Here is a 26,341-nt window from a genome sequence, read left to right on the forward strand (position 1 = left end):
TCCTTAACCAAGTCGATTTCAAAATACTCCTTTCATTTTTTTTAAAGTATCCTATTTGCTTTTGAATCGCTATTAATCTATTACTTTTAATTTATATTTTATTTTTAATCGATGCATTAATACATAATTAAATAAGATCTTGTTTCATTCTCAATGTAAGATTTATTAATATTTGGTTTATATAATTTTTTATTACATATAATTATCATTATAAAGTATTGAAATAATTGGCAAAATGCAAAAAGCAAATGGAACATTTGAAATGAAACAGATGGATAAGTTAATCAATCACATGTTAGGTCATAGAACAAATTTTTTATGAGACCATCTAATATATATTTATATAAATCATTTCCTCTAAAATGCATAAATAATGTCTATGTTGATTGACTTTTTTGTTATTACTATGGTATTGAAAAACATATATATTATTTTTTTTTTGATTTTTTATAAATTTCTTAATTTATTTCAATAAAAAATATATTTTTTCTATTTTAAAAGGATATGACATTAGTAAAAACTAACATCAAGTACTCAAAATGAAGTAAAACGTTGCATAAAAAAATTCAAAAGCATAAATATTATTCTAATTTATTTTTTCATTTTTATATAATCTTCTGAACTTCTCCAATTAAAAAAATTATTTAATTCTCTATTTTAAAAGGATATGACAATAGAAAATTTTTTTGGTAAATTGAGTACAATAATATAGAAACATTTGGAGAAAAATAAAAGTGTAATTGCAATGTATAATATAATAAACTAGGAGTGATAAATAATTTTTGTAGTAAGCATTATAGTTATACATTGATTCTAATTTTAACACTAATACTTAATTATTAAAATATTAATTTCTTAAAAATCTACAAATATACTAAAAGAAATTATTAGAACCATATCCTTATGAAATACACTCTTATAAATTAGACTTGTAATATTGATTAAATTCAATTTCTTAGTTCTCAAGTAATTTTTAAATAAAGACTTATTATCTCATGTGAAAATTGTTTTTCTTTAATTGCAATTTCAAGTCAGAAAATGTGTTCCTATAAAAGAGAAATCTAGAATAATTCATGATTTTGTTGGAACTTGATGTTTCCAATACAGAAATAGAATTTGATTGTCGGTTAGACACTATCTATTAAAGTACATTTTTAAAAATAATTGTCTAAAACATAATAAATAAATATTAAATAAAGAGCAACTATAGAATTTGGAATATAAAGTTGCTAACAATTTTTGTGGGAAATTATTTTTAATAATTCTAATTGTAACTTGCTTACTATTTATGAATATAACCTTGCATTCAAAACTAAACTACCAATTTGTTGTTACTTTTCCTTAAAACGAAATAGATGTATTGTAAAAAAATAATAAAAAAAAAAGCTCTATTTTCAACGAGAAGGTGCTATTTTTATTATCCTAAAGTTAAAACGTAAAGGTAAAGAAAAAAGACACTTTCAATATCCTGCACAAGATAGAATCCGAGTGGGGTTATTTTTTCCTGAAAGATGCGGACAAACCATACCTGTTCTCCTTAAAGAGGAAGTAAAGAGAATGCGCACAGTCAAGAAATCTCAAGCTAATACTTACACGTAGTAGAGGTCGAATTTTAAACCTTCTACTCAACATGCAGATGCTCTATCCTAAAGTTGCTTGTCTCAATTGTTCTTATTATAGAGGTGCTTTAGTGTTCTTATTTTCAACTCCCCTATTATTTCCTTTGCCTTCTATTTAATTTGGCACACATTAATACATTTTTTCAAGTTTTTGTATCTCTAAATTAATCAATATATTTCTTTATGCTTTTATTTTTAGAACTAAATAGTAATGAACCGCTAAGTTTGATTGTAATATACGTTAAGTTTTTTTTCTCCAACTCTTTAGTTTATTTATAAATTGCTATCAAACTCAACATTTTATTTATTAAATCGCTACATCATATAGCTGTTTACTTTACAAAAAAATTTTAAAAATAATTTGGCCTACTTGATAATAGAATAGAAAATTAAATAAGTTTTATTCCATTGTAAAGTGGGAATTAATTTTTTTAGGTCAATATTTTGGGAAAAGATTTAAATTCTGATTTAAACTGGCTTTTAACATTTGAAAAGATAGAAAGATATACTAAGGGGCTGTTTGGTTGGGTGTAATAATCAAAGGGAAAGGGAATGAACAGACCCAATTTTCTTTGTTGTTATTTGTTTGCCACTTTCTATCATTCCTTTTCCCCTTTTTTATTTTTAGGTTTACCCAATTTTGAGTCACACTCATTCCCCACCCTCCCCAAGACTTTTCCATTCCCATTCCCCACTTCATTACTCATCACTTTCTCTCTCTCCTCTCAAATCCTAAAAATAATAATAATAATAATAATAAATAATAATATAGTAATAATAATTCTTAAAAAAAAATTCAGAAATTTTTTTTTAAAAAAATAATAACTTCCCATTAACAAATAACTTCCCACTTCTCGCTCTAAATCTTATAACTAACTTCACTTACCTACTATAAATTAAACCAATTACCCTTAATTCATTCAGATTAGTACTCACACTTTTTTTTTCTCCTACATATTACTTCCTCCATCTTTCAATTGCTTAAAATTTAATCAAAAAAAGGCAAGATTTTGATATTAAAGGTATGATTTTGAATTAGGTGTTGTTCACAAACTACTACTTTTGGCATGAACTTTATCTAGAAAGAACTATTGGCAAAGACTTGAGTCTTACTAGAACACTTTTGGTATGAATTTTGATCTAGAAACAAGTGATCATTTGGATTTGTAATCTATGGAGCTAGAAAGATATTATTTAGAGTTATTTTTTTTTTCTTCATATTACAGGAAAAGATGATACAGGTTAATGATATTTTTAAAAAAATAAATTTTTCAAATTTATCATATAATAAATAGTTTTTTTTGGAAAAAATATAAAAGAATTTAAGAACTCATAATTTGATTCCTTGACTTAAACCAAACAGTCACAAAGGAAATCAATGAGCAGTTCATTCCGTTTTCTGAACACAACCAAACGACTAGGCTAAATTAGGGGAATCCATTCCTTTCTCCTTCATTCCCTTTCCTCATTCCATTCCGATTCCCTTGTGCGAACTAAATGGCCCCTAAGAAAAATAAATTCAGGTTAGCAAGATTTGCAAGTTTTCAGGTATTATTCAGCTAGGATGGAATTTTACATTCATTCAGACTATCAGTAAATCCATTTTGTTTCATATTAATTCACAACAAGTAGATTCAACAACAAATCTCTCCTTCCACAAAATTTTAGTAGGAGTAGAAAAAATAAATGCAATATTACCCTCCTTCCACATATTACCCTCTGTTTCTTTTGACATCTCTTTTTTTCCGGCTAATTACATGGATGCCACTCCTATAAAGCTCGGTATAAAATCTTCCTGAATCCAGATATGTGGGATCTATGTTTGCTTCTCTATATGTGCGCGTTCATTCTTGTCCTGCACGTTTCCAGAAAATTGTCCAAATACTGATTAAATAAACAATCGTAAGTACTTCAATAACTTCATGTCAACTTGCATAACTACAGTCTGCACTATGTGCATGACCAGTGTCATGATTTGCAATCGAATTGAAAAAAGCGAATTACGGTCGGTTTTGAGCTATTTTGGCCCATCATGAGTGGATTGAAAACTTAAAGGTGAAAATTAGCTGGCAGTGTGCATGACTGTCATGTAACTTATATTTCCTCCTCGAATCTAGAGGATGCTGCTACGACCTTGATTGGTTTTCATGGAGTTATAGGTGAACCTGATGTACTTTGCAGCGTTTGAGCAAAGGGATGAAACAAGTTTGGCGATTAGCAGCAAACGACAGCCTTCACAAAAATGATACAACAGCAGCTTTTTGAGAATGGTTCTATGCACACAATTGGCGTGACAAGCTGTTAATTCAAGTGCATCATAAACACAAGTAGAGATACCACATAACTGACTTGACGCCTGGTGGGCATTTATTAGTATGCATTTTATGTCATACGGTACACAACAGGGAAACAATCATGAACGTGCTTCAATTATGGATAAATTGAGCGCAACCCAATAACTTACAACAAAAAAGGAAAGCAAAATGTTACCATTATAGCCTGAAGATCAGTCCCCACAGACAGCTTCAATACACAGCTTTCTTCCTGAGATGATGGATCACCATCTGCATTGTTTTTCCCCTGCAAGGATGGTATCAGATTCTGCTCCAATGAAAGACTACATTAAATTACTCTGGACATGGAGGTCTCACATAAAGAAATTTCCTCACATGTGCAACAACGAAAAAACAGAAAATATTAAGGCTATAACGCTATTTCATTTAGAGGAAATTATAATAAAACAAGTTTTATTTCCAAGTGATTGATTTGAGAGGAGGATAGACTGAGGAACATGAGTGAAAATGAGGCATTTCTATATGGAACAACTATGCCAAAAACAACAACGCCAAAATCTTAAGCCCAATAATTTGGGGTCAGCTACATGAACCAGAACAAATCAGCATGAAAAATCGCTAAAAAGATTGAACTTCATTCGGTTCTATCAAATACAAATTTAAAATTACAACAAAAAAATGATCATTTACATATATTCCTCCATTCATTCCTATCTGTTGAATAACAATGTCAGGCTTCATCTCCTCTTTCATCACAATCACAATAAAAGATAATTGCTCACAAGTTACGGTAGTAGACAATTTGACATTGTATTGTCGTCGAATGATGAAATACCAACACAGATGTCATCAGCGAACAAGAGGCAGCTCAACATCAAAAGGGCAAAATAATAACAAAGAAAGATTAATGTTGCAAACAAAACCAAACAAAGAATACTTTTCACGATTCACTACAACTAAAGCAGGTTTATTAGAATTTCAACACTCAAACTAAAAATCACTTGCTCACTGCAACAAAATCAAATACTTCAAAAGTTCAATGCCATTAGTGGCTCCCACTAAGGAGGGGTCAACCTTACCCTTATTGATGATAACAAAGAGGTTGCTTCCGATTGAACATTAGTAGCAAATATCATGTGTCACATAATAACAAGTGCACATGATTGAATGCGCCATTTTAAGCTCAATATAATCCAAATCAAGAATTATATATCTTTAGCTACGTCAAGAATGGTCAGGAACTAAACATCACAACACCATAAGAAATTGTCACCAACCTTTTTTGAGTATTTATCATCAGGGGTAACTTCAAATAGGGAGGAATAATATGCTGGATCATATATAGAACCACCTAATTGATCTTCTGAATCTGAGGATTGTCTAGCTACTGCAGGGGTGACAGGACTCAGAAAACTGTTTCTTAAATCAAAATCTGCTTCTCGAGAAACTGAACTTTCTACATGTGAAATCCCTAGTCTATACATCTGAATCCACAAAAATGAGGACAGTATTCTAACGGAAATCCCAAGAATTTGCATTAACAGAGTAAGTTTTAAGGAAAACAAAAAAAATGTCCCATTGTCTTCTGATGACATGTGCCTGCACATAAATACAATACAACAGAAGACCGTTACGAGAAGATAAAACTAATTTCACACTTCACACACAGAGAAAACCACATCAAATCCAGGCAACGTCCATTTTCTGACTCATAGACATGACAATTCAATTTGAGTTCCCCAAAGCTTAAAAGGGTTCAAGAACTTAGTGACAACACTCCGAAAGAAATTCCTTTAAATTATTAGGGAGTGAATGATGTTCAGCCATATACTACTTGGACCAAACTGACTGAAAGAATATTAGACAAATTGACAGAAAATTCAAACTAAAGCAGGCCATCATATAAAACAAGAGTGAACCAGCCCAAAACAGGCTAGTCTACTGTCTACCTCCAAAAAAGAAGTCCAAGACAAGGAAAAAAACAAGTTAAGTTCAAATACTTGCAACAAAAATGAGATGCCTTAGCTCAAAAAGCTAAATAACAAATTAACAAGTCAGGTCTTAATCCCAAAATACTGGATTGGCTGCATGAACCAATATATAAGTTTCAAAGGTTTTCCACATGAATTCTTCTTCTCTATTCATTTCGATGAACTACTATCTTAATTTGTAAGTCAGGAACCTTCATATCATTTTTCAATCTTGTCCACCAAGATATATTCGGTCTTCCTCGCCCAAAAGACTTACAAGCTTCAACTTTCCATCTTTTTTAATGGTATGCTAATACCTCGTTTTTGCACATACCCAAATTATTTTAAATGATTAACTTTTACTGTTTTCTCAGTATTTGAAATTCCTAAACTCTTTTATATATTTTTTCTTCGTAATTTATCTCTCATGGTATTTCCATTCATCTATCTACTCCTATCTTTCTATTGTGATCCTTTCTACAAGCCAAACATTCTAATTTAATAGTAGTGCTAGCCTAATTGCAACTCGATAAAACTTATCTTTTAATTTTAAGGGCACACTTCAATCACATAATATTCCAGTAATCACTCCTTATGTTTCCAACCACACTTAAATATATGAGTCACATCTTGTTGGATGTCCCCACTACTCTAAAATATAGACTCATGATATTTGAAACATCCACTTGAAGTGATTTCTTTCTTATAGCTTTATACTGTTTCTCATTATCTCACTTGTGCTAAAGTTACTCCATGTACTATGTCTTGCTTTGACTTAATTTGAAATCTTGCGACTCCAACTGTTGTCTCCATCGTTCTAACTTAGCATTTGCCCCTTCATGCACTCATCCACCAAAACTATGCCATTGGCAAACAGCATGCACCAAGGCACATTCTACCATTCTTCTTAGCATGCAAAATGCACCAAAACAATGTCGTCAATCGAGTTAGCTCATCTAGGACTGCTAAAAAAGAAAGGGACTTATGGCCGAGCCTTGATGAAGGTCAATTGTGATTGAAAATTCCTATGTTGCCCCTCCACATGTCCTAGCATTCTTCTTTACTTCTCAATATATATCTAGCACTATATTAATGTATTTCTCAGGAATATCTTTCTTTGTCAATGCCCACCAAATTCTCTCAGTACTTTGTGGTATATTTTTCTCAAGTAGATAAAACTCATGTACTCGTCTCTTTTTCTATACCTATAGTATTCCATCATTTATCTCATAAGATAAAATATTTTCATTGTAGATCTCTCAGACATCAATCAAAATACGTTTTTTGATATGGAAGTATATCTCCCTACACATATCTCTATCACTCTTTCCCATTACTTGATAGTATGACTCATAAGTTTCATTCCTTCATAGAGGAACCAATCTTGGACATCTCCTTTGTTCTTGTAAATGGACACAAAAGTATTTCTTCTTTAGTCATTAGCATCTTGTTTGTCTTCCAAATCTAGCCTTTCAGAGACTATTCATAACCTCCTCAAGATGGATAAGAAAACAGGTGCTAGAGGTGTCATTGCAACAAGTACTTTGAAGATAAAGGTCCAGCAAATGAAAACTTTCCACACACTCATCCTTAATTTTAGCAAGCATAAGAGCTAAGAAGCAAATGACACCTCGAGCCTAGGCACAAAGTTACGGTAACAGGCACACCCTTTTTTCTTGTTTTGGTGGAAATAAAAATCTCAAAACAGTTCGCTGCAAACCTTTTTCATATGCAAAAATAAATCACGTTTAGATTTCATAAAAACAACAAAATGCTTCTAGAGTCAAAGAGTTGCCTATATATTTAAGAAAAGAGTGAAAACTAGAAAGGGGATGCTCAAAACTTACGTTATAATAATAAAAAAGATTAAAATAACCTTAAGTTACAAGAAAAAAGTAAGGGTGAGGGTGAGGGCGAACAAAAGTCATCAACTCAAGACAATCCCAACTCCTAAGTAGTAGCAGATTTAGATAGTTAAAGTGAGAGCAACAATGGTGATTGGGGATCTTATAGTCTCAATTTAATCTTCAGCCCTTAAGCTTCAGAACTCAAAAATGAGAATGTATCACGAGTGTTGGCAACTTCATTACGTCCTTGTAAGTCGACTTACTTACATTGATGAACTAGTACTAAGTGAAGTAGATGGCAATATTGTGAGAATATTCCCAACTTATTCACATCAAAAGTCATAATAAACTGCTGCAACTTTACTTCCTAACCGCAAGGCTTAGATTTATTTCATTTGATTTAGGCATTCATCAATAGAATGGTTGATAACAATGAGAAGAAAGCAAAGAGTTCTCATTGTTTTTCACAAACTCCTTTAGTATGTATATTATACCCTTCTATGTTGCGCAAACACAAAATTTCACGCCAACGTACCAGTGTTGATACAACACGCTAAAAACATGGGTACAAAATCTCATGTCACATATGACAAGTGCACTAAGATGCAATTATGGACTGTGGTTTGAGGAGACCACTAAATGGCTTATACTCGTACAGCTGAATCTGTTGTCTCATTTGACAAAGCGTTTTCTCAAAGCTTCTCTCACCTCCATCATAGGGCTTTTCCTATTCTATCTGTTTTTAAAACCTACTCTAATACTTTATTTAAACCCCCTAATTTTTCTTTAGTCCAAAAAAACTAGTTTTCCAACATGCCATGTTCTCTTTTTTCTACCAACCACATTCCCTAAAAAAATTAGTTATCCAAGTGCCCCCTAATTTGTTTATTGCATTTGCAATTCAATACATACAAATGTTAAAATAGCCTATATTTCACATGGTTTGGTTCTCAATTACTCCATTTGATGCACTAGCACATACTAGGCTGAAAATTAGTTTCTCATAAACATATCTTAGTCAATTTCTTTTCTTTAATATAATAACCTAAGGTAATTTAATTTAAAACACCTCCTTTAAGATAACTCCTTGCAATCTAATGTTACTTTATACAAATTTTGCTTCTTCGAATCCCATGTAATTTGTGTACAAATCTAGAAACCTTACAATTTTAACTTGATCTCCATAATTTCAAGATGTCCATATCACTCATTATTTCAATACGATGTCATTCCAAAGTTTAAATGAAAATTCAACTATTAAAATTTCATATACTAAAAGATATTACTTCTCATAACATTCTTTAGTTTCCCACGTAATGACGTCAAACATTGCCTAGTAGAATTCCTAAGTAAACAAGTACGTCCACATATTTTCTTTGTTCTAAGCTAAAATAATCCATTTAAAGTATAATACTCCCTCCTATTCTAAACAAACTCTTATTTGATGATGCACTAATTTTAATAGAATAACGGAAAGGGAACCAAATGAGGAGAGGAGTGAATAAATGAAAAAGTGGTAATTTGAGTAGCAATTGTGTAGATAGTTACGTCCCATGAAGGCATAAGTGAAGGAAAAAGGATACCAAATAAAGAAATAGAACATTTGATGCGAATTTACCAGGAAAGGAAATGGGATATTTGATTATAATATTTTTTATAAAAAGTGAATGAGTGATAAATTTGGTCATTGATGAATGCCAACAGATGCTAAATTGGCAAAGGATTCAAAGCAGTTGGCATCCAAAAAAATACATGCCGAGAAATGAATTGGAATTTGTCAAAGGATAACGAACAATGGTCATGACAACATAAATAATGGCCATCATCACAATCTTCAACAAGCACTCTCATACAAACATGTTAATACTAGAACAGTCATCATCATAAAACATGAAAAATGAAGCAGTCAACATCCACAATTACCCAAATGCAAAACATCGAAAATTTGCAATACCTAATTAGAGAAGAAAAAGAAAGGCACATTACCATATGTCATATGAGAAAAACAGAAACCAGATAATGTCGATAAGAATAGCAAAGAAGAGCAAGAAAGCATAGGTTCGGCCAAGGCTTTGACTACCGCTTTCAATAGCCACAAGAGCAAATAAGGCTATAGCCAGATTAATAAGAGGCACACCAGTATACAATGCTCCAAGAGATCCAACCAAAGAGCATCCAATCTGCAAAATTTCAATCCTAAATCAAGATAATACAATCGAAATTGAAGAAAGTTTAAGATTCAAAAGAAAAACTTACCTGGATGTAAAGAAGAATGACGGCAACCGATTGAATATTATCGTAATCACGAAGCCAAGACCGTAATCGGCTCCTTAATGAAGAACAAAGCATTATTATATACCATAACAAGAAATTTTCTGCCTCGCTAGGAATCAATCTGCAAAGAATTGTGCCCTAAAAACCCGAAAATATGATAAGATGAGTGATCTAAGTTGCAATTCTATCAATTACCACTAGTTAAATGTTTCTTTCTCATTCGATTTTCCGCTTTATCGTCACTTCAATCGTCAGCGTCAATTGGATTTTTGTAATCGTCGCTCTTCCACATCAACTTCTAAAGCTTTACTCTTAGGTAATCAATTTGCGTCATAATCGCCACTACACCCATTATTTAAATGCGGTTATTTAAAGAGCAAATCTTGTGAACTCTTTTTTTAAAATTTCCTTTTTTGATGAGTAATTCCAAAATTTTGTGTATGGTTAATTTTTTTTTTTTTCGTTAATAATAACGAATAAAATAATAATTTTAAAAAATAAGTTAAAATATTTGTATTTTTAATTTATCAGCGCTTTTCAATTAGCTGTTAGTAATAGCAAATAACAGTCTTTTAAATAATGCTCTTTTCATTTTTTTTTGTTTGTCCACTTCATGAGAGAGAAATTTAAATTTGATTTTTGAAGTATATATTCAGGACAAAATATATTGATGTGCGATCTTGTTAATTTCGTTATGATGCAAAGAATTTTAATACATAATTTTTATAATTTTTTATTATGCGGACTTTGAGATATCAAAGTTCAACATTTGCTTTAAAATACGTGAAAAAGTGAAGTGGACAAATAAAAAGAAACGGAGGGAGTATTATTTTTTATGTCGTTGGCACAAAATGGCAAAAAAATATAACAAAGATCGATGAATAGAAAGAAAAGCTTCAAATAATATTGATAGCTCGAAGTAGCGATTGTGTGAAGTTTTGACCATGCATTTTGGCCATATCTCATTGATTTTGTTTTGATGCCTAAAAACCGCACAACCTCCATTTCCATCCCCAAACACCACTATCCATCCCTCTCAAATACCAAAAATCCGTTTGCTTTTCCCCTCGTTGATTACTCCATCATCATTGACAATCACCTCTAAAGTCGGCAACTTTCCCCAACCTCTCCCCTTCCTTTTGCAACCCTAGCATTCACCATCAATTTCAACCCAACACCATACACATATTTTAGTCAAATCTTAAAAATGACGATTAGGGTAATGGTGTTGGTTGGAGTTATAGGAAGTTCTAGTTGAGGAGGGGTGGTAGTGAGCTGTCGGGGCTTGGGCTTGGGCTTGGGCTGAGACAATGGGGAAAGGCTGAAGAGGTGGCTGTTGGGTTGGGGAATGACGACAATCTTGCTAGGGTATGGCATCGATGGGAAAAGGGGAGGTTTGATTTTGTTTTTTTTATAATAGTGAAATTCCGTACGGTAACCTTAAATTTTCACCTTTTTCATATATTAAATAATTTTTTTTAATTAATTTATACGGTAACGTTAACCTTTTAATTTTTTCACGTGATTGATAAAAGAAAAGTTTTTTTTGTTAACTTTACGCTATTTTTATTGAACGTAATAATATTTTTTTCAAAAAACAAACGTTGTGCCCTAATTGACCATATATTTCGAAATCCAACAAAAATAAGTACTTAATTTATTCAAAAACTTAACATTTTATTTACCATATGAAAAAGTTTAAAGTTTAAAGTCATCATACAAATTCTTAAAATATTTGTATAAAAACCAAAAATTCAAGACTGCCACATAAAATTTCTTTTTTATATTTTTTTACTAATTAACATGTATATATAGGTAGTAGGCAATTTTAAATGCTATAAAATACAATCTATAATTTATACTTCCTCTAATTTTTATTTTTTGGTATAAATAGTAACGTCTTGTGAATAGAAATATCAGTTTTTATGGACTAATAAAAGTTATTATGAAAAAAAATATTTACTTGTGAAAAGTGACCCGCCAAAATGTTTATCCGCAACTGAAACAAGAAAGACCATAGAGAGTGTAATACATGCTGCTCTTCCGATACCCATTCCCAGTTTTTTTCGAACATCCACCAATGTCTTCACTTTCCACCTCTTTTTCTCCACTCGCATTTTCTCGCCCCAATAAACCCAATTACAGGAAGCTCTCGCAAAGCCCTAATCCTCGATTCACTTCCAAAGCCAAATCAAAATCAAAATCAAAATCAAAATCAAAATCAAAATCAAATTCTGGTAGCTCAGATGAAAAATTAGCGTCATCAATCGCAATTGAGGCTACTACATACACTCGTCTTCCGCCTAAAGATGAGTTTCTTGCCTCTTCCCTCATTGGCGCTTATCGAGAAATCACGCTGTCTGATTCAACTGTTGTTCCTAAATTTGAGGACCTAACAAGCACAGTTGAGTTTAAGGAATTTGGAAATGGAGAAAAGTTAAGCGGGTTTAATTATCTGGATTATGAGGTTCCAGATGTTGAAGACGATGAAGAGTTTGATGAAGATTATGATTCTTTTGATGAAGACATTGATTATGAAGAGGAGGATGATGATGATGAAGTGGTGGTTTATGGAGGCCAAGTATTTGATGGTTTAGAGGAGGGGGAAGATGAGGATGAGAATGAGGAGAAGGAGAAGGAGAAGGGAATTCCTGCAGTGATGAGATGTTTTGATAGGGCAAAGATATATGTGAAAGCTGGCAATGGTGGAAATGGGGTTGTGGCATTTAGGAGAGAGAAATATGTTCCGTTAGGGGGACCGTCTGGAGGAGATGGAGGGAGAGGAGGGAATGTGTATGTGGAGGTTGATAGTGCCATGAATTCTTTATTGCCATTTAGGAATTGCTTGCATTTTAGGGCAGGAAGAGGATCTCATGGGCAAGGGAGAAAACAGCATGGGGCCAAAGGGGAGGATGTGGTGGTGAAGGTAGCGCCAGGGACAGTGATTCGAGAGGCGAGGGATGATGGGGTTGAAGGTCAAGTGTTGTTAGAGTTGTTGCATCCAGGACAAAGGGCTTTGCTTTTGCCTGGTGGTAGAGGTGGTAGAGGAAATGCTGCCTTCAAGTCAGGGTTTAATAAGGTGCCTAAGATTGCTGAAAATGGAGAGGAAGGTCCTGAAATGTGAGTGCCCTTGTTCTTTTTTCTTTCAAAAGTTTTCATTAAACTATGAATGACAAGTATAGTATTTATGTTATTTGTTTTATGCTTAATTCTGGTTCTTAAAGTAGAAAATATGATCTGTTTTTGACTCTTAATTAGCCTTTTCTAATGTTGTTATTCTTTTTCCTTGCACCCATCAAACATAGTGCAAATTCTTCTTTTTTTTTTTGGCTGAAATTGGACCTCATATTTTGTTTAGAAAAACTCCAATAACACGAGAAACTGGTTTAAAATCTTGTGGTCTCACTTAAACCACAGTTCATTTGCTTTCGAGTCCTCGTTTGCATTTTCTTTGAACTCTGATGGCTCTTGTTCATTATAAGCATCTTCAAGTACCTTAGATAGATTTGGAAAATTGAAGATTATTTCAGATCTGGATTTGTAAAGCTTGAAACTTTATTTTCTGTTTGTGTTGTAAGAGCTTTCAAGCTTGGTTCTTTAATCCCCTTGTTGAAAGAAGGTGAAGGCGAAATGATGTATAGTTAACAGACAAGTGTGGCTGTTTTGAGATAGCTGTGTAAAGTTTGTATTTGAATGGTCCTCAAGATTCCATCGTTATTTATACTTTTTCTCTCTCTGTTTTTCTTTGTAATCTGCTAAATAGGTGATATTTGGCTTTATATGGCTCATCAATGCTTGAGGCTAATGCAATTGTGCAATCAGGTGGTTGGAGTTGGAGCTCAAGCTAGTTGCAGATGTTGGTATTGTTGGTGCTCCAAATGCTGGAAAAAGCACACTTCTTAGTGTTATAAGTGCTGCTCGACCAGAAATAGCAAACTATCCTTTCACGACTTTGCTGCCAAATCTGGGTGTAGTTTCATTCGACTATGATTCTGCGATGATTGTAGCTGATTTACCAGGTTTGCTTGAAGGTGCACACCGAGGCTTTGGTTTGGGTCATGAATTTCTGCGGCATACTGAAAGATGCTCTGTCCTGGTACTAGAAACTAAGAAAATCCCTTTGCTACGTGACTAATTGGCATCTTGATTGCTGATTAAATTTCTGACATTAATTATATAGAATGAATTATGTGACTAGGAGTAGGATTGTACAACGATTCAGCATGTGGCCAGGGCTTACATATGATGTCAGACACAAATTTATGTCCAAGTGCCGTACTTGGTTATTTCATTGAAATTTCCATGCCTTTGGTTTAAAATGAAGTGTCAAGTGTTCATACTCATATAGAGTATCAAGGACCTAACTTGAGTGGTTGAGTTAAATAGAGAGTCCAATGTACAACGAAATTTTTTTGTTGAAATCTTTTGCTAATTTACTTCAAAAAAAAAAATACTCACTTCACTTCTCGTTTGAGCACTGCCTAATTCATACCTGGTGTACAAGAATAGAAAATTAGGAATTATGTGCTTATATTGGCCACTTTAAGAGTTAACCAGTGATGTCTTTCAAGTCTTGGACTTCTGTGGTAGAAAGAGAGAATTTTGGTTTTGGGACTTTGCCAGTCTGCTAGTTCATGTTTATATGCCTGTTGACTGCTTTAAGACATTGGTGATGTGCTCTTATGATCAATTTTTGGCCTTTCAATGATAGCCATCTGCATAGTAATATTATGCTGATAGATTCTCTTCTGCGTTACTTTATTATATTTTATGATTGGAAAGTTCATTGCTTGCTTTGACTGGATCTTTTGCATCTTAGCATGGTCAATCCAGGATCTGAACCTTAGAAATGCCATACCATAATTCAGAAATTTTTCTAAATGTCTGGCACTCTGGCTTGAGAAATTTCATATACAAAAACGAGAATGTTTACTATAATAAGCAAATGCTTGTGACTGCATTCTTGTCCGGTTGAGCGATGCCAACAGAATAAACATTAACCTGAGGGTTTTATTCTTTTGGGCTAGGAGATGGAAGACCCGGTTACTTTGGGGGTTCCAGGATTTCCAGCTATCATCAAAAATAATATGCAAGTCACATCTATCAGTTTCACTTTTTAAGTTATAATAGTTACATATTCCTTGATCCTGTGCATAAGCTACTTCTCTCCTCCGTGCTTTCCCTTAAACTAGTGCCTGTGCAACTTTTGTCAGGTGCATGTTGTTGATGGTTCATCACCGCAGCCAGAATATGAATTTGATGCAATTCGTTTAGAGCTCGAACTGTTTAACCCTGAACTTGCAGAAAAGCCTTATCTAGTTGCATTTAACAAGATGGATCTACCAGAAGCATCTGACAGATGGGAAACATTCAAGGAGCACCTTCTGGCTAAGGGTATTGAACCTTTTTGCATGAGTGCTATTAGTCAACAGGGTACTCATGGAGTAGTTTGTGCTGCCTATAAGCTTGTGACAGAACTCAAGCAAGCTGCTAAAGGAGTTGAAGGTAAACTTTGCTGTTATTTACTTTCAATAAGTGTAACCAGCAATGGGAGTGATTTTCTATGTCCAAAATCCAAATTGAATGTATAATATATTGTGCCCCAGTTGATGGTAATTAATGTTTCTTACTTAAATGCTTTTGGGCATAATAACTGATCCTGATGGAATATTTTTCGTACTTTAATTCAAGCTGTTTTTTGTTAATTTCTACTGACTGTTGATAAGAAAATCTACGTTTCAAAAGTCACTCCTCTATTTTTTTTAGTAAACGTCTTTTATGGTAAGTTATTACTGGTTGCATTGGTGTTCTGAACTAAGCAGAAGTATCACATTGCTATTTCAAAGTGATAAGAGCTTTTGTATTTGTATATTATAGTGATAGCTGGATAGAACAAGTATGACTTGCTTCAATGGACTCATATTGAGGATTCTAGGTAGCATTTTAAAAAAATAGAAGACAGAAAAGATGAGACATCTGTTATCCTACTTTTGCAAACCCCATTATGTAGTAGTTGATTTTAAGGGGCTAGGTTGTTACCTTTTTTTTGGTTTGGCGGTGAGTTGATTGATTTCTTCTTTTTGAAACAGAAATATGTTTTACATGCCAAAGAGTTTTGGAAATTAATGTTACAGATAGTGGCATAAAGCTAACAGGATGCAAATTTTTAAATAGTTGGAAATTTATATCTGTATGATAGATGTCCTGCAATTCTGGAATCTCCAAGTACTTTGAATTCAGGAAGGCTTGTTGGAGGTAGGTTTTCCAGAGAGCAAAGACACGGGTATTTTTTTGCAGTGTAAAAGTGCAAATGTGAAAATTCCCCCGTCTTTGTCCTCAATCGTTTTCCAAGACCTTTCTCTTATTGGACCAGCTTTATATCCATTGAAAATTTGAGTTTCAACTTCAAGATTGTATCCTTTTTTCTTTTGCTAGGCTCGACAGATGGTGATATTGGACCATTTAATTGTTTAGAAGTATAGTGATCCATTATTTATATTTTTTTTCCTTTTGCTGGCTCTACTTTAACGTGGATGATAATATTAGACCTTTGAATTGTTTAAAAGTATTACATTCCATAATATGTCAATTTCCTTGTTGAATTTGTTGTTTTGAATGAATTGTTGTATTATTCTTATATAAAATCAATATATAAAGGCATACAAGTTTTATGTCAATCACAAAAAATAAATAAAAAAAGTGTAAATGTGATCTTTTAATCTTAAGAGGGGGAAAGATTATTTGATGTTTGCATGTGTATCCAAATATCATGACATTATGTTTACAAATAAATCTTGCCATCACAGGTTGGGCTGCTCCTGCCAATCTCAATCATGTGGCTGAGAGCATTAAGAAGAAACGAGCTGTCCCTATCAATGAGTTTGATATTACTCATGATGTTAGTTCAAATACATGGTTTATAATTGGAGAAGGATTAGAGCGGTTTGTTCAAATGACAAATTGGAGGTATGCTAAATTGGTTAGATGTGCATCACTCTCCCTGTCATTTAATTTTGTCATTCACTGAGATTTTTTGAATGTTCCTTTGTAATTCTCTGTTTGACTATGCATATAAGTGTGCATTCGGGTATATTTTGGGGTTCAGGTCGGAATACGTTCATGTCAAGGTTGGGTCTTGTGTTCACGAATTAAGGTAGTTGCATAACATTTGAATCTGGGTCAGGTAAATATTGCTTAACATAAGTACACACAAAGACCATATATTGGAGGTATCTTCGTGGAACTTAAGTGTTACTAATAACCGGGGTTGGGGATTTAGAGTCAGAGTGTAAACTGCGTTGCAAAGGAGGTGCATTCTGGAACTACTACATTTTGGATCACCTAGAATTTTTATTTTTCAGTTGATTGGAAAACCACTCAAGTTTTACGCAAAAGTTTGATTTAGGCAGAAAAAAGTTGCTCTCTCAGGCTTGATATTGGAATTTTAATTTGGTAAAAAATTTCAAACTGGTCATGATTATTTCTGGATGTTGTTTACTCAGTTCAGATTGTATACAAAGCAAGGTTATATTGGTTTTCTGATGGTTTTCTTAGCTTTTGCTTGAAACTTTGTGATCAAGAGGGTATCCAGGAGTTTCGGAAGGCGAGATCTAGAGAAGTTTTCAAAGACAAAAAAGCGTTTGAGGCATTGCAACAGGATACCAATTAAGCCGACCTTTAGTGACTGGTTTGAACACAAGGAAGAGGGTGATAAAATAAAAGAACAGACTGCACTTAGAAGGATTTCCCTTGAGTTGATGAATTTGCTCAAAGGGGTGAAGTCCTTTTTATTGCCAACTAGCCTTAGTGCCATCAATTAATAGCTTCGGTCTTTGACTCTCATGTTCTGCCAATGAACTTTGTTGCTATTGGCAACATATGGTCCATCTCCTCCATATCTGTGACACCCCCTTCTGAAACAAAGCAAAATGCTACAACCCTTTTTGGGCCTGTTATGATTTGGATGTTCCACCAGTAGAACTGTTGAAGTGTGGAAATTGACAATCAATTGATTGTTACAAGTTTTTTCCTCCCTGTTTCTCTTGGACTTGATCCTCAATTGCAGGGAGGGATCCATTTTTCTACTTGAGCTGTCTTTAAAAACTGAAAACTTCTTATTACTTTTTTTTTTTCTTTCTTTCTTTTTGGTACAGGTATGTAGATTCTGAAAGAAGGTTCCAACATGTTCTTGATGCTTGTGGTGTTAACAAATCTCTCATTGATCGTGGTGTCAAGGAAGGCGATACTGTCATCATAGCAGGGGTATGTTGCATATCTTAGTAGCCTTATATTTTATCTTACTTTCCTGGCCTATCTACTCAAAGTTGTGTAGATATGGTTCTTATCACCTGTTTATCATCCTCTTTTTTCATTCATTCATCTGTAGCCATTGTGAAATGTGTCTTTCCTTTCAATACATCAATACCTGAATCTGATGCCTTGTAACTTGCTTTCTTCTGCCCAGTTGGAACGAATATGGTATAATTCTTCAGGAAATGCAGGCACCTCTGGTGCAAGTAAGAGGTCAACAGATTCAATCAGATGGCCTAACTGGAAATGATCCGTGCACTATGAATACATTGTCTGATATTGCAGACGTTGGACTTCTGATTTCTGGAATGTTCTTTGTTGGAAAGTCCACACTCCATGGACAGAATCACCTTGGGCTTCATTCAGTAGTTAATTACAAATCCAGATAGTAAGGCCTACTTGATCGGTCTTTAGCAGCGGACCTGAGTAATATTCTATCCATCAACACACTTGGAACCCTGTCCTGTTCCCTGCAAGTTTTCGGTATTGGACTTTGGCAATTAACAAGTAGAGGTTAGTTCTGATGCAAGTCTCCTACCAATTATGTATATTCTCTGTATTCAATTTTATAGTTGGTTGTATGAGACATGTATTTACAATTCTAGAATGCTCTCCTGTCTTTCATATGGCCAATTGATTAATTTCTTACGCTTGGCGAAATGTTGGGCCAAAAGATCGGACTTTAGTTTTTCGAAAATTTGAAAGACAAGATTATTTATCATAAAAAAAAAGCACATAATAAGACACGAATAAACTTATTTCCATTTATAAACGCCTCCACCCTCAGAGTTCAAGTTCGGTACAGTTTGCAATTAGTAATTGCGAATAAAAAATTGGTTAAAAAAAGTCAAAGCACATTTTTCCACTTAGTAACTGCAAACATAGGATTGTTTGACTAGGTCTCCTCTGTATTTAGGGACAATATTGTTCCCATTTAGTAACTGCGAATAGGGCTTTTGGTCAAATTAAATTCAACAATCTGTTCGCACTTACTAACTGCGAATAGTCCCTTTGGTTTTTTTGGGTCACAACTTGTTCGCAGTTAGTAAGTGCTAACAGCCCCTACTCTCAAGTTTGGAAATTAGACATTTATAAATGAAAATAAATTCATATGTATCTTATTGTATGCTTTTTTTGATAAATAATCTTATCTATTTCAAATTTTCTTAGTTGTTGAGGGGTCAAATTTTATATCTATTTTATTAAAAGAGAAATTCAAAAATAGAGGGGAGGACAAAAAAGTTCTTTATGGCTCTACCTGTAGTTACATTACATTCATCTCACCTCCATAGCATGCTCTTCCAAGCATCTTCAATATGACCTATGAGCGTGCTTTTGAGTAGACCATTTTGACTTGATTGGAATTTTGATCGAAATTTGGTGGATCATGACGAAAAATTGTTATAGTAGCTTGTAACTCATCTCCAACAAACCTGATAGAGTGGGCCAAATTTAACCTTTTAAGTCGTTTTTATTGTCAGTTTTTTAGTTTTATGTTATTATTTTTTGTATGTTGTCCATTACATTTCTAATTAATTTGTATTTTAAATTAATGTTTCCTTGATGAAATCTTAAAATTGGTATTTTGATCCTTTTATAAAGAAAATAATATTTGTAAAACAAAAAAATATTACAAACTTCATTTTGACAATATGTTAATTATAAGAAATTTTTTTAAAGAAAATCATTGTCACTTTGGTTGGTGGATACAACTTGTAAATGATTTGATTTAAAATTAACTTGATTGAAAATGACTCAATTTACAACCTCTTGATCAGTTTCAGAGGTGTAATTATGAGCATAGTTTCTTAAAATGTTAATTGATTTGGAATGACAATGGGAACGAAATTGTAAATAGTTTTAAGAAGATTATGTATCTAGAAAAATAATAAAATCAACTAAATAACATGATAGAATTAATAGAATTATGAAATTAAGATAAAAAAATGAGGTATTCCAATTGGTAGCACTCAACTTGGGAGAAACGCAAATTGTACAAAACTTTTAAGTTTGTCCACAACGTAACCTTGTATGTACAATCACTAACGCCATAACATTAAACACAATTGATGTTATGGTGTTATATTTGCCGTCAACTCTCATCTATAAATCATAAATCGCCTTTTAAAAATCGAAACTAACCTCCATAAAAGTCTCACCAAAACCCATTTTCTCACTCACTTCTTCATTACCTCAAATGATCTCCATTTACTTAGTAGCCTTCAAAGAGCAGTTCAAGCAAAACCGCGGTTGTCTCTCAACATTTCGTTCAACTTGCAATTACTTCTTAGAAACTAACCTCCTGTCCTAAATTGATGTTCGACAATAATATAATAAAATTTTAAGACTATCTAAAAATTCTGACAATTCAATGCTACCATATATTCAAGAACGATTTTTTATCATTCTAAGTGAGATAAAGATAAAAAATTGTGGGTTTTCTTTAGAATCAAAAAGAGGACATACATTAACCAACTAAGTAACATTAGACATCGAAAACTCATCCTAAAATAAAAACTATTCAAGACTTACTTTATTGAGTTAGTCTTAAATGGGTAACTATGCATATGAAGATGTTACATTAATTTTTGATTCTTTTGAATTGCAAACAAATAATTTACATTTTCCACCAACGTAATTAATATCCATATTCTTTGTTTAGATTTATTCCATTCTAATAACACAATATATTTACATCAAAAAAGACCATTTTCTTACAAAATACACATAAATCAAAAATCATTAACAAACTCATAATATAAACTTAAAATATATAAAACCCCAAAATAACAACTACATTATTAAAATCACATTGAAATTCAATACAAAAAATCATTTAACCCAAAAAAACCTTTATAAATCAAATCACACACCACATTCTTTTATCATGAATGAAAACGAAAGTTATACATATACTCTATTTTGTCCAACAAAAGTTAATATAGTCTATTTTGTCCATCTAAAATGATTGGAAAATAATATTTGTAGTTAAAATTACTCAAATTGTGAATATGTACTCAAAAAGTAACGTCATTAATACTTCCTCCGCACTAATTTAGATGTCCCATTTGCTTAGGCACAGTTATTAAGGATGGTGTGGGGTCCATTAAAAAGGGTAAATATTAAAGGGTAAGTAGTGAAGGGTAAGCAGTGAAGGGTAGTTGGATAAGTAAGGTATATGAGGGTATATTCGTAATTACTTGTGTGAACTAAGGATATTTAGGTAAAAAAAGATTGATAAATATAGAAATGGGACAACTAAAAAGACTTTGCCAAATAAGGAAACAAGACAATTAAAAAGGTTCGGAGGGAGTATTATTTTACCTAGTAGATATTTTTCTTCGTAAGCATTGCTTAGAGTATCTTCAAAAGGCACAAATTGAAGATGAATATGTACTGGAAACTGTATTATAGGGAACTTTCTAATTTCCAAACAATTAATATACTTGAACGAATCAATAATCATCAATCAAGGTAATTAATTTAACCGATTGGCAAATACCATTATTTCTTTTTCATTTTATTTTATTACTAATTACCCTTATTTTTTTTTATTTTACTCCTAATATAACTCTACATATCTACTATCATTGTAATTTAATTTATTATCAGTCTTTATAAAAAAAAAAATATATATTTTCAGTCTATGCTTGTATCACTATTTAAAATTTGATTTGTTAATTACTTGAAGTAATTATTATGATTAATTGATAATTGATTCTTCTATTAAATAGTAAAAGGGGATTATAAAGTTATAATTGTAAATATATTTGTTCTTATTATTGTTGCCTCAGCCGAGTAGAGTTTTTGTTGGGATGAGTTATCGCACATCGGCAAATTAAAAATGGTGTGCACGCTTTATAAGCTATTGGAAACCTTCTTCTCATTGCCATATGGTTTTGGGATGGTATATATCTCCTTGGTTTATAAAGTGTGTGTACTTCGTGTCTTCCCGTTAACGTGCTGGCATTCACAATAAGTCCAGCCTAACATGGTATCAGAGCCGATGGTTCGATCAAAATTTTAAAATGTTAGGTCCGAAAAGAATGGTGTTCCTACCTTAATTTATTACTCCCACATGTAGGGCTGAACAAAGTTTAGTCAAAACTGCAAATTAGACCGGACCAAACCATAATTTAAATATTTGATTTGGTCTACGGTCTAAATGGTCTGGTCTTTTTTTTTTTTGAAAAAATTACGATTTTCAATTTGATTTTGGTTTTTATAATTTTTGGTCTGATGTAAACCGTAGTAATAATAGGCTAGAGTTCTTAAAGAAACTTAAAACAAGTATGCGGCATTGGTTGACTGTTTGTATGCCAAATTATTTTCTAAACATTGATGTTTGATGCCATTATTACCCTTTTTTAACTTCTGCTATACCACACAATGCACAGCCGCATACACATTTCTTTTTCTCCAATTTTAAAGTTTATAATTTTCCTTCATCTAACTCTCATTTTCTAACTGATGCTATGCCATTATTTTCTAACTGTTGGCGAGCAACTCTACCCTTCTCAAATTTCTTTCATCTAAATTCTATTTGATAAATACATTAGCTTACTAAAAATATTAATTTAAAAAGAAAAAAACCGAAGATACTTGATCAGACCATTCTAAATGGTCTGGTCTAGTCCGGTCTGACATTTATACTGGTCTGGTCTGAAAAATTTTCGAACCAGAATTTCTGGTCTAATCTGATTTTAGTGCCAAACAAGACCAGACCGGACCGTCTGTGTAACAACCCGACTTACCGTTGACTGGGTAAACAGGGTCATCACTGGGTTCGTTTCCCAAGAAACTGAAATCACACTTCTAAAACTCAAGCAAAGGGGTCAAAAGCTCTTCAACGTGACTAACTCAGCTAAATCCCGAATAAAGCATACATCTAACTAATACACAAGATAATCATACAATTCTCTACAAGTTCAGTATAACCAGCACAGCCAAAACAAATTTACATTTATCCAAATTCCTAATACAAATCTACAAATTCCTACGTGCTCAACTCAATATACATCCTTGGAACACTATTCAATCATCGCTACCCATCGTTCCCGACCGGTTTCGATCTGTATTCCAACTAAAAGATGGAAACACAGGGGGTCAGATTAAACTGAATGAAAAATAACAATCCAAACAACAAAACACAGTAATTCAAATCATAGGTTTAAAAGCAACATCACTTTCCTAGATCTATGTGCGCACAGGGAGTCTAGGTGAGAGGAACATCCATAGCTCTAAGGCTATGTCACTCTCGGGTGAAGCTAGTCAATATCTCAATGACAATTCGCTTCAAAACAGGGAGCAGGGAACAATGTTCCTCAACTCCGTCAATGACCAGCTCGCGAGCCCGATCCATTGACCATATCATAATATCAGCATAAACATTCACAACAACATTTGCCTCAACAATTTCCAACTCAAAGAGCTTTAGTAAAAAAAATTTATTTCCAAGAAAGTAGTCTGATCAGACCCTCTAAGGGATTGCTACTACTCACCAAAGACGACGCTTCAAAGAGCCTTGATCGATTCGCAGCTATCAGCTAGAAAGGTTCCTCGATGACGTCGCCTCCTGAAGCATAACAAACATAACATCACAACAAAGCGTTCGATACTACAAACTAGGTTCATATAGCTCATTGCATCTCCTCCTAAGACCGCATCTTAGTTCCATCTTCTATTCTAATATTTCTAATCATATAAGGATTGTGCACTCCAAGCTTAAACACTCTACATGTCATCAAAATTGATCGATTCTAGTTTATACTCCTTTAAAGATTACTCATCCCTATATTTCTCTTTGTATTACCAATAAAACACAATATGTAAACTTAAACCCGAAATCAAGAATATCCGAAAGAATCTACTAATTTCATCAAGAATATCCAACATTTAATCAATATAAACAACAAGCATTCTATCCCACAATCAATGGTTTTTCCAAAGTACGTCATAATTCATACAAGACCTTTAAATCATTCATAATCCTACAAACAATCAACATTTTCCATCAATTCTTTAATCTTCATAAACTTTCTTACTAATCATCCAGATTCAATATAGTAACTCCTACATCATCTATTCATTTACTCATTTATTTTGAATCGACACAAATTAATTATTTATCCTACACTCACAAGTCCACGAGAATCATCGTTCATCATCAAAGATGATTTTCCTCAATTAATTTCATCACCTTTAAATCCACCAATTCAATACTAAACATCAAACATTCCAGCAATACTCCAAGAATCTAGCAGTACTCAACACATTTTCCATGAATTTCCAATTTAATGATTCATCTACTAATTCATACACATTCCAAGATTCACCAACATTTAGGGTTTAACACATGAATGAAAGATTAAACAAGGGATAGTATATGAATAAGAGCATTATTATTAAGGAAAAGCAAAAGAAAGAGATCAAGAAGGATTACCTTCTGCTTGCAGCAACAAGAAACGAAACAATTTCAGGTTCAAAGTTCTCTTTTCGGCTTGAATTTGATGTTTAATCAACAGGACCAACAATCTTCCCCAAATCGGCAGAACCAAGACAAGGGAGGAAGATTTCGGCTTGATATTTGCCCCAAAAGAAACAACTATAGAGTGTTGATTGTATTTGTAGTAACTGTTTGCTTCCTCACAAAAAAAAACAGTAATTCAATCTAATTGATGTGTCTTGAATCTTTAAGAATGAAAAAGAATTGGTTATAATGATATTGAAACGCATAGAGTGAGGAAGAGGGTAAATTTGTTCTATATTCGAAAAATTGACAAGGATTAAAGAAGAAGGTTGTTTCCTTACCAAATTTCAGAGAAAACAATGCTAGCATCGAGAAGAGGAACGCCGATTAGGATTGTAGAACCCCCGTGAGAAGTGGTGTTTGTGGCTTCGGTGAGATTTGGGTCTACTGCACAGAGAGGGAGAAAAAGGGAAAGACAGTTTTGAATCGAGAGGAAGGGGATGAAGGTTCTGCTTGCGAAATCAATCGAGAATTGAGGATGAATCTTGCTCGTGGTATTCAAGGTCTCAAAGGAATGAGCAAGGGTGAAGTTGTCTGGTTTCAGGGTTTAACAAGGTCAGAGAGGGAGAAAGGGTTTAGGATTTGAGAAGAGAGGAGAAATGAGGAAGATGATGAATAGTCAAAAGCGTGAAACTGGTTTCTATTTTTTTTTTTTTTTTTTAAGAAATGGAAAAGAAAAGAAGTTAAATTAAGAATATTTTATGTCATGTGTATGTAAGGTCATTCTCGCACTGATAAATCTCTTAAACTTACTCGTCTTAAAATATTAATTTTCCCGAATGTTACAGTCTGCACCCTTACCCACATGCGAACTTGACGAGGGTTCGCATGTAAGGGGGTGTGTTGGGATCAGTTACCGCACATCGACAAATTGAAAATGGTGTTCACACTTTATAAGCTATTGGAGACCTTCCCATTGCCATATGATTTTCGGATGGTATATATCTCCTTGGTTTATGAAGTATGTGCACCTCATGTCTCCCCGTTAACGTGTTGGCATTCACAATAAGTCTAGCCTAATTTAACAGTTTTTCAAATTTGAAGATACTAAAATATTGATGCATACACCTTTTTCTATTACAACATTAAATAAATAATATTTGTATCTCTATGTAATAATTAGGGGCCCCGGTCCCATAAATATATTTCGCCCCGATCCCCTAAAAGGTAAGGGCCGACCTCGATGAACGTAGACTTATAATCATAAAAAAAATAATTTACACTCATGCCTCGTAGGTAAAGTTTTTGGCAATAAATAAACATTTGATAATTTTTTCTTTTTTTAATTATTGTTTTACTTTCAAAAAGTAATTGTTCTTTTAAATCCTTTCTACTTTTTATTTTACTAATTAGTAATTACTAATTGAGGTAATTATCCCCCCTTCATCTCTTAATTACAATTAGTGCAATGCATGAGATTTTTTAACTTTATATATATATATATATATATATAGGGGAGGGATCCATTGAGAAGGGGTAGAAAATGAGAAGGGTAAGA

General features: G+C 33.1%; 2 protein-coding genes across 2 annotated transcripts; one reads left to right on the forward strand and one right to left on the reverse strand.

Annotated features, from left to right (window-relative positions):
- Window positions 1-3,168: 3,168 nt before the first annotated feature.
- LOC130817460 (uncharacterized) lies at window positions 3,169-10,412 on the reverse strand. The gene is made up of 5 exons (XM_057683177.1): window positions 9,987-10,412; window positions 9,717-9,910; window positions 5,191-5,512; window positions 4,110-4,199; window positions 3,169-3,474 (listed from the first exon to the last, which is right to left on the reverse strand). Exons 1-5 carry the CDS (start codon window positions 10,077-10,079, stop codon window positions 3,436-3,438), a joined length of 738 nt encoding a protein of 245 aa, XP_057539160.1. The 5' UTR covers window positions 10,080-10,412; the 3' UTR covers window positions 3,169-3,435.
- A 1,537-nt stretch (window positions 10,413-11,949) lies between these two features.
- On the forward strand, window positions 11,950-19,086 carry LOC130817466 (GTP-binding protein OBGC, chloroplastic). Its single transcript, XM_057683190.1, has 6 exons — window positions 11,950-13,124; window positions 13,827-14,100; window positions 15,218-15,509; window positions 16,811-16,970; window positions 18,158-18,266; window positions 18,469-19,086. The coding sequence occupies exons 1-6, from the start codon at window positions 12,037-12,039 to the stop codon at window positions 18,562-18,564; spliced, it is 2,019 nt and encodes a 672-aa protein (XP_057539173.1). The 5' UTR covers window positions 11,950-12,036; the 3' UTR covers window positions 18,565-19,086.
- Window positions 19,087-26,341: the final 7,255 nt, after the last annotated feature.

This window comes from Amaranthus tricolor, chromosome 1, assembly GCF_026212465.1.
Source record: "Amaranthus tricolor cultivar Red isolate AtriRed21 chromosome 1, ASM2621246v1, whole genome shotgun sequence".
In the NCBI taxonomy this organism is placed as follows: domain Eukaryota; kingdom Viridiplantae; phylum Streptophyta; class Magnoliopsida; order Caryophyllales; family Amaranthaceae; genus Amaranthus; species Amaranthus tricolor.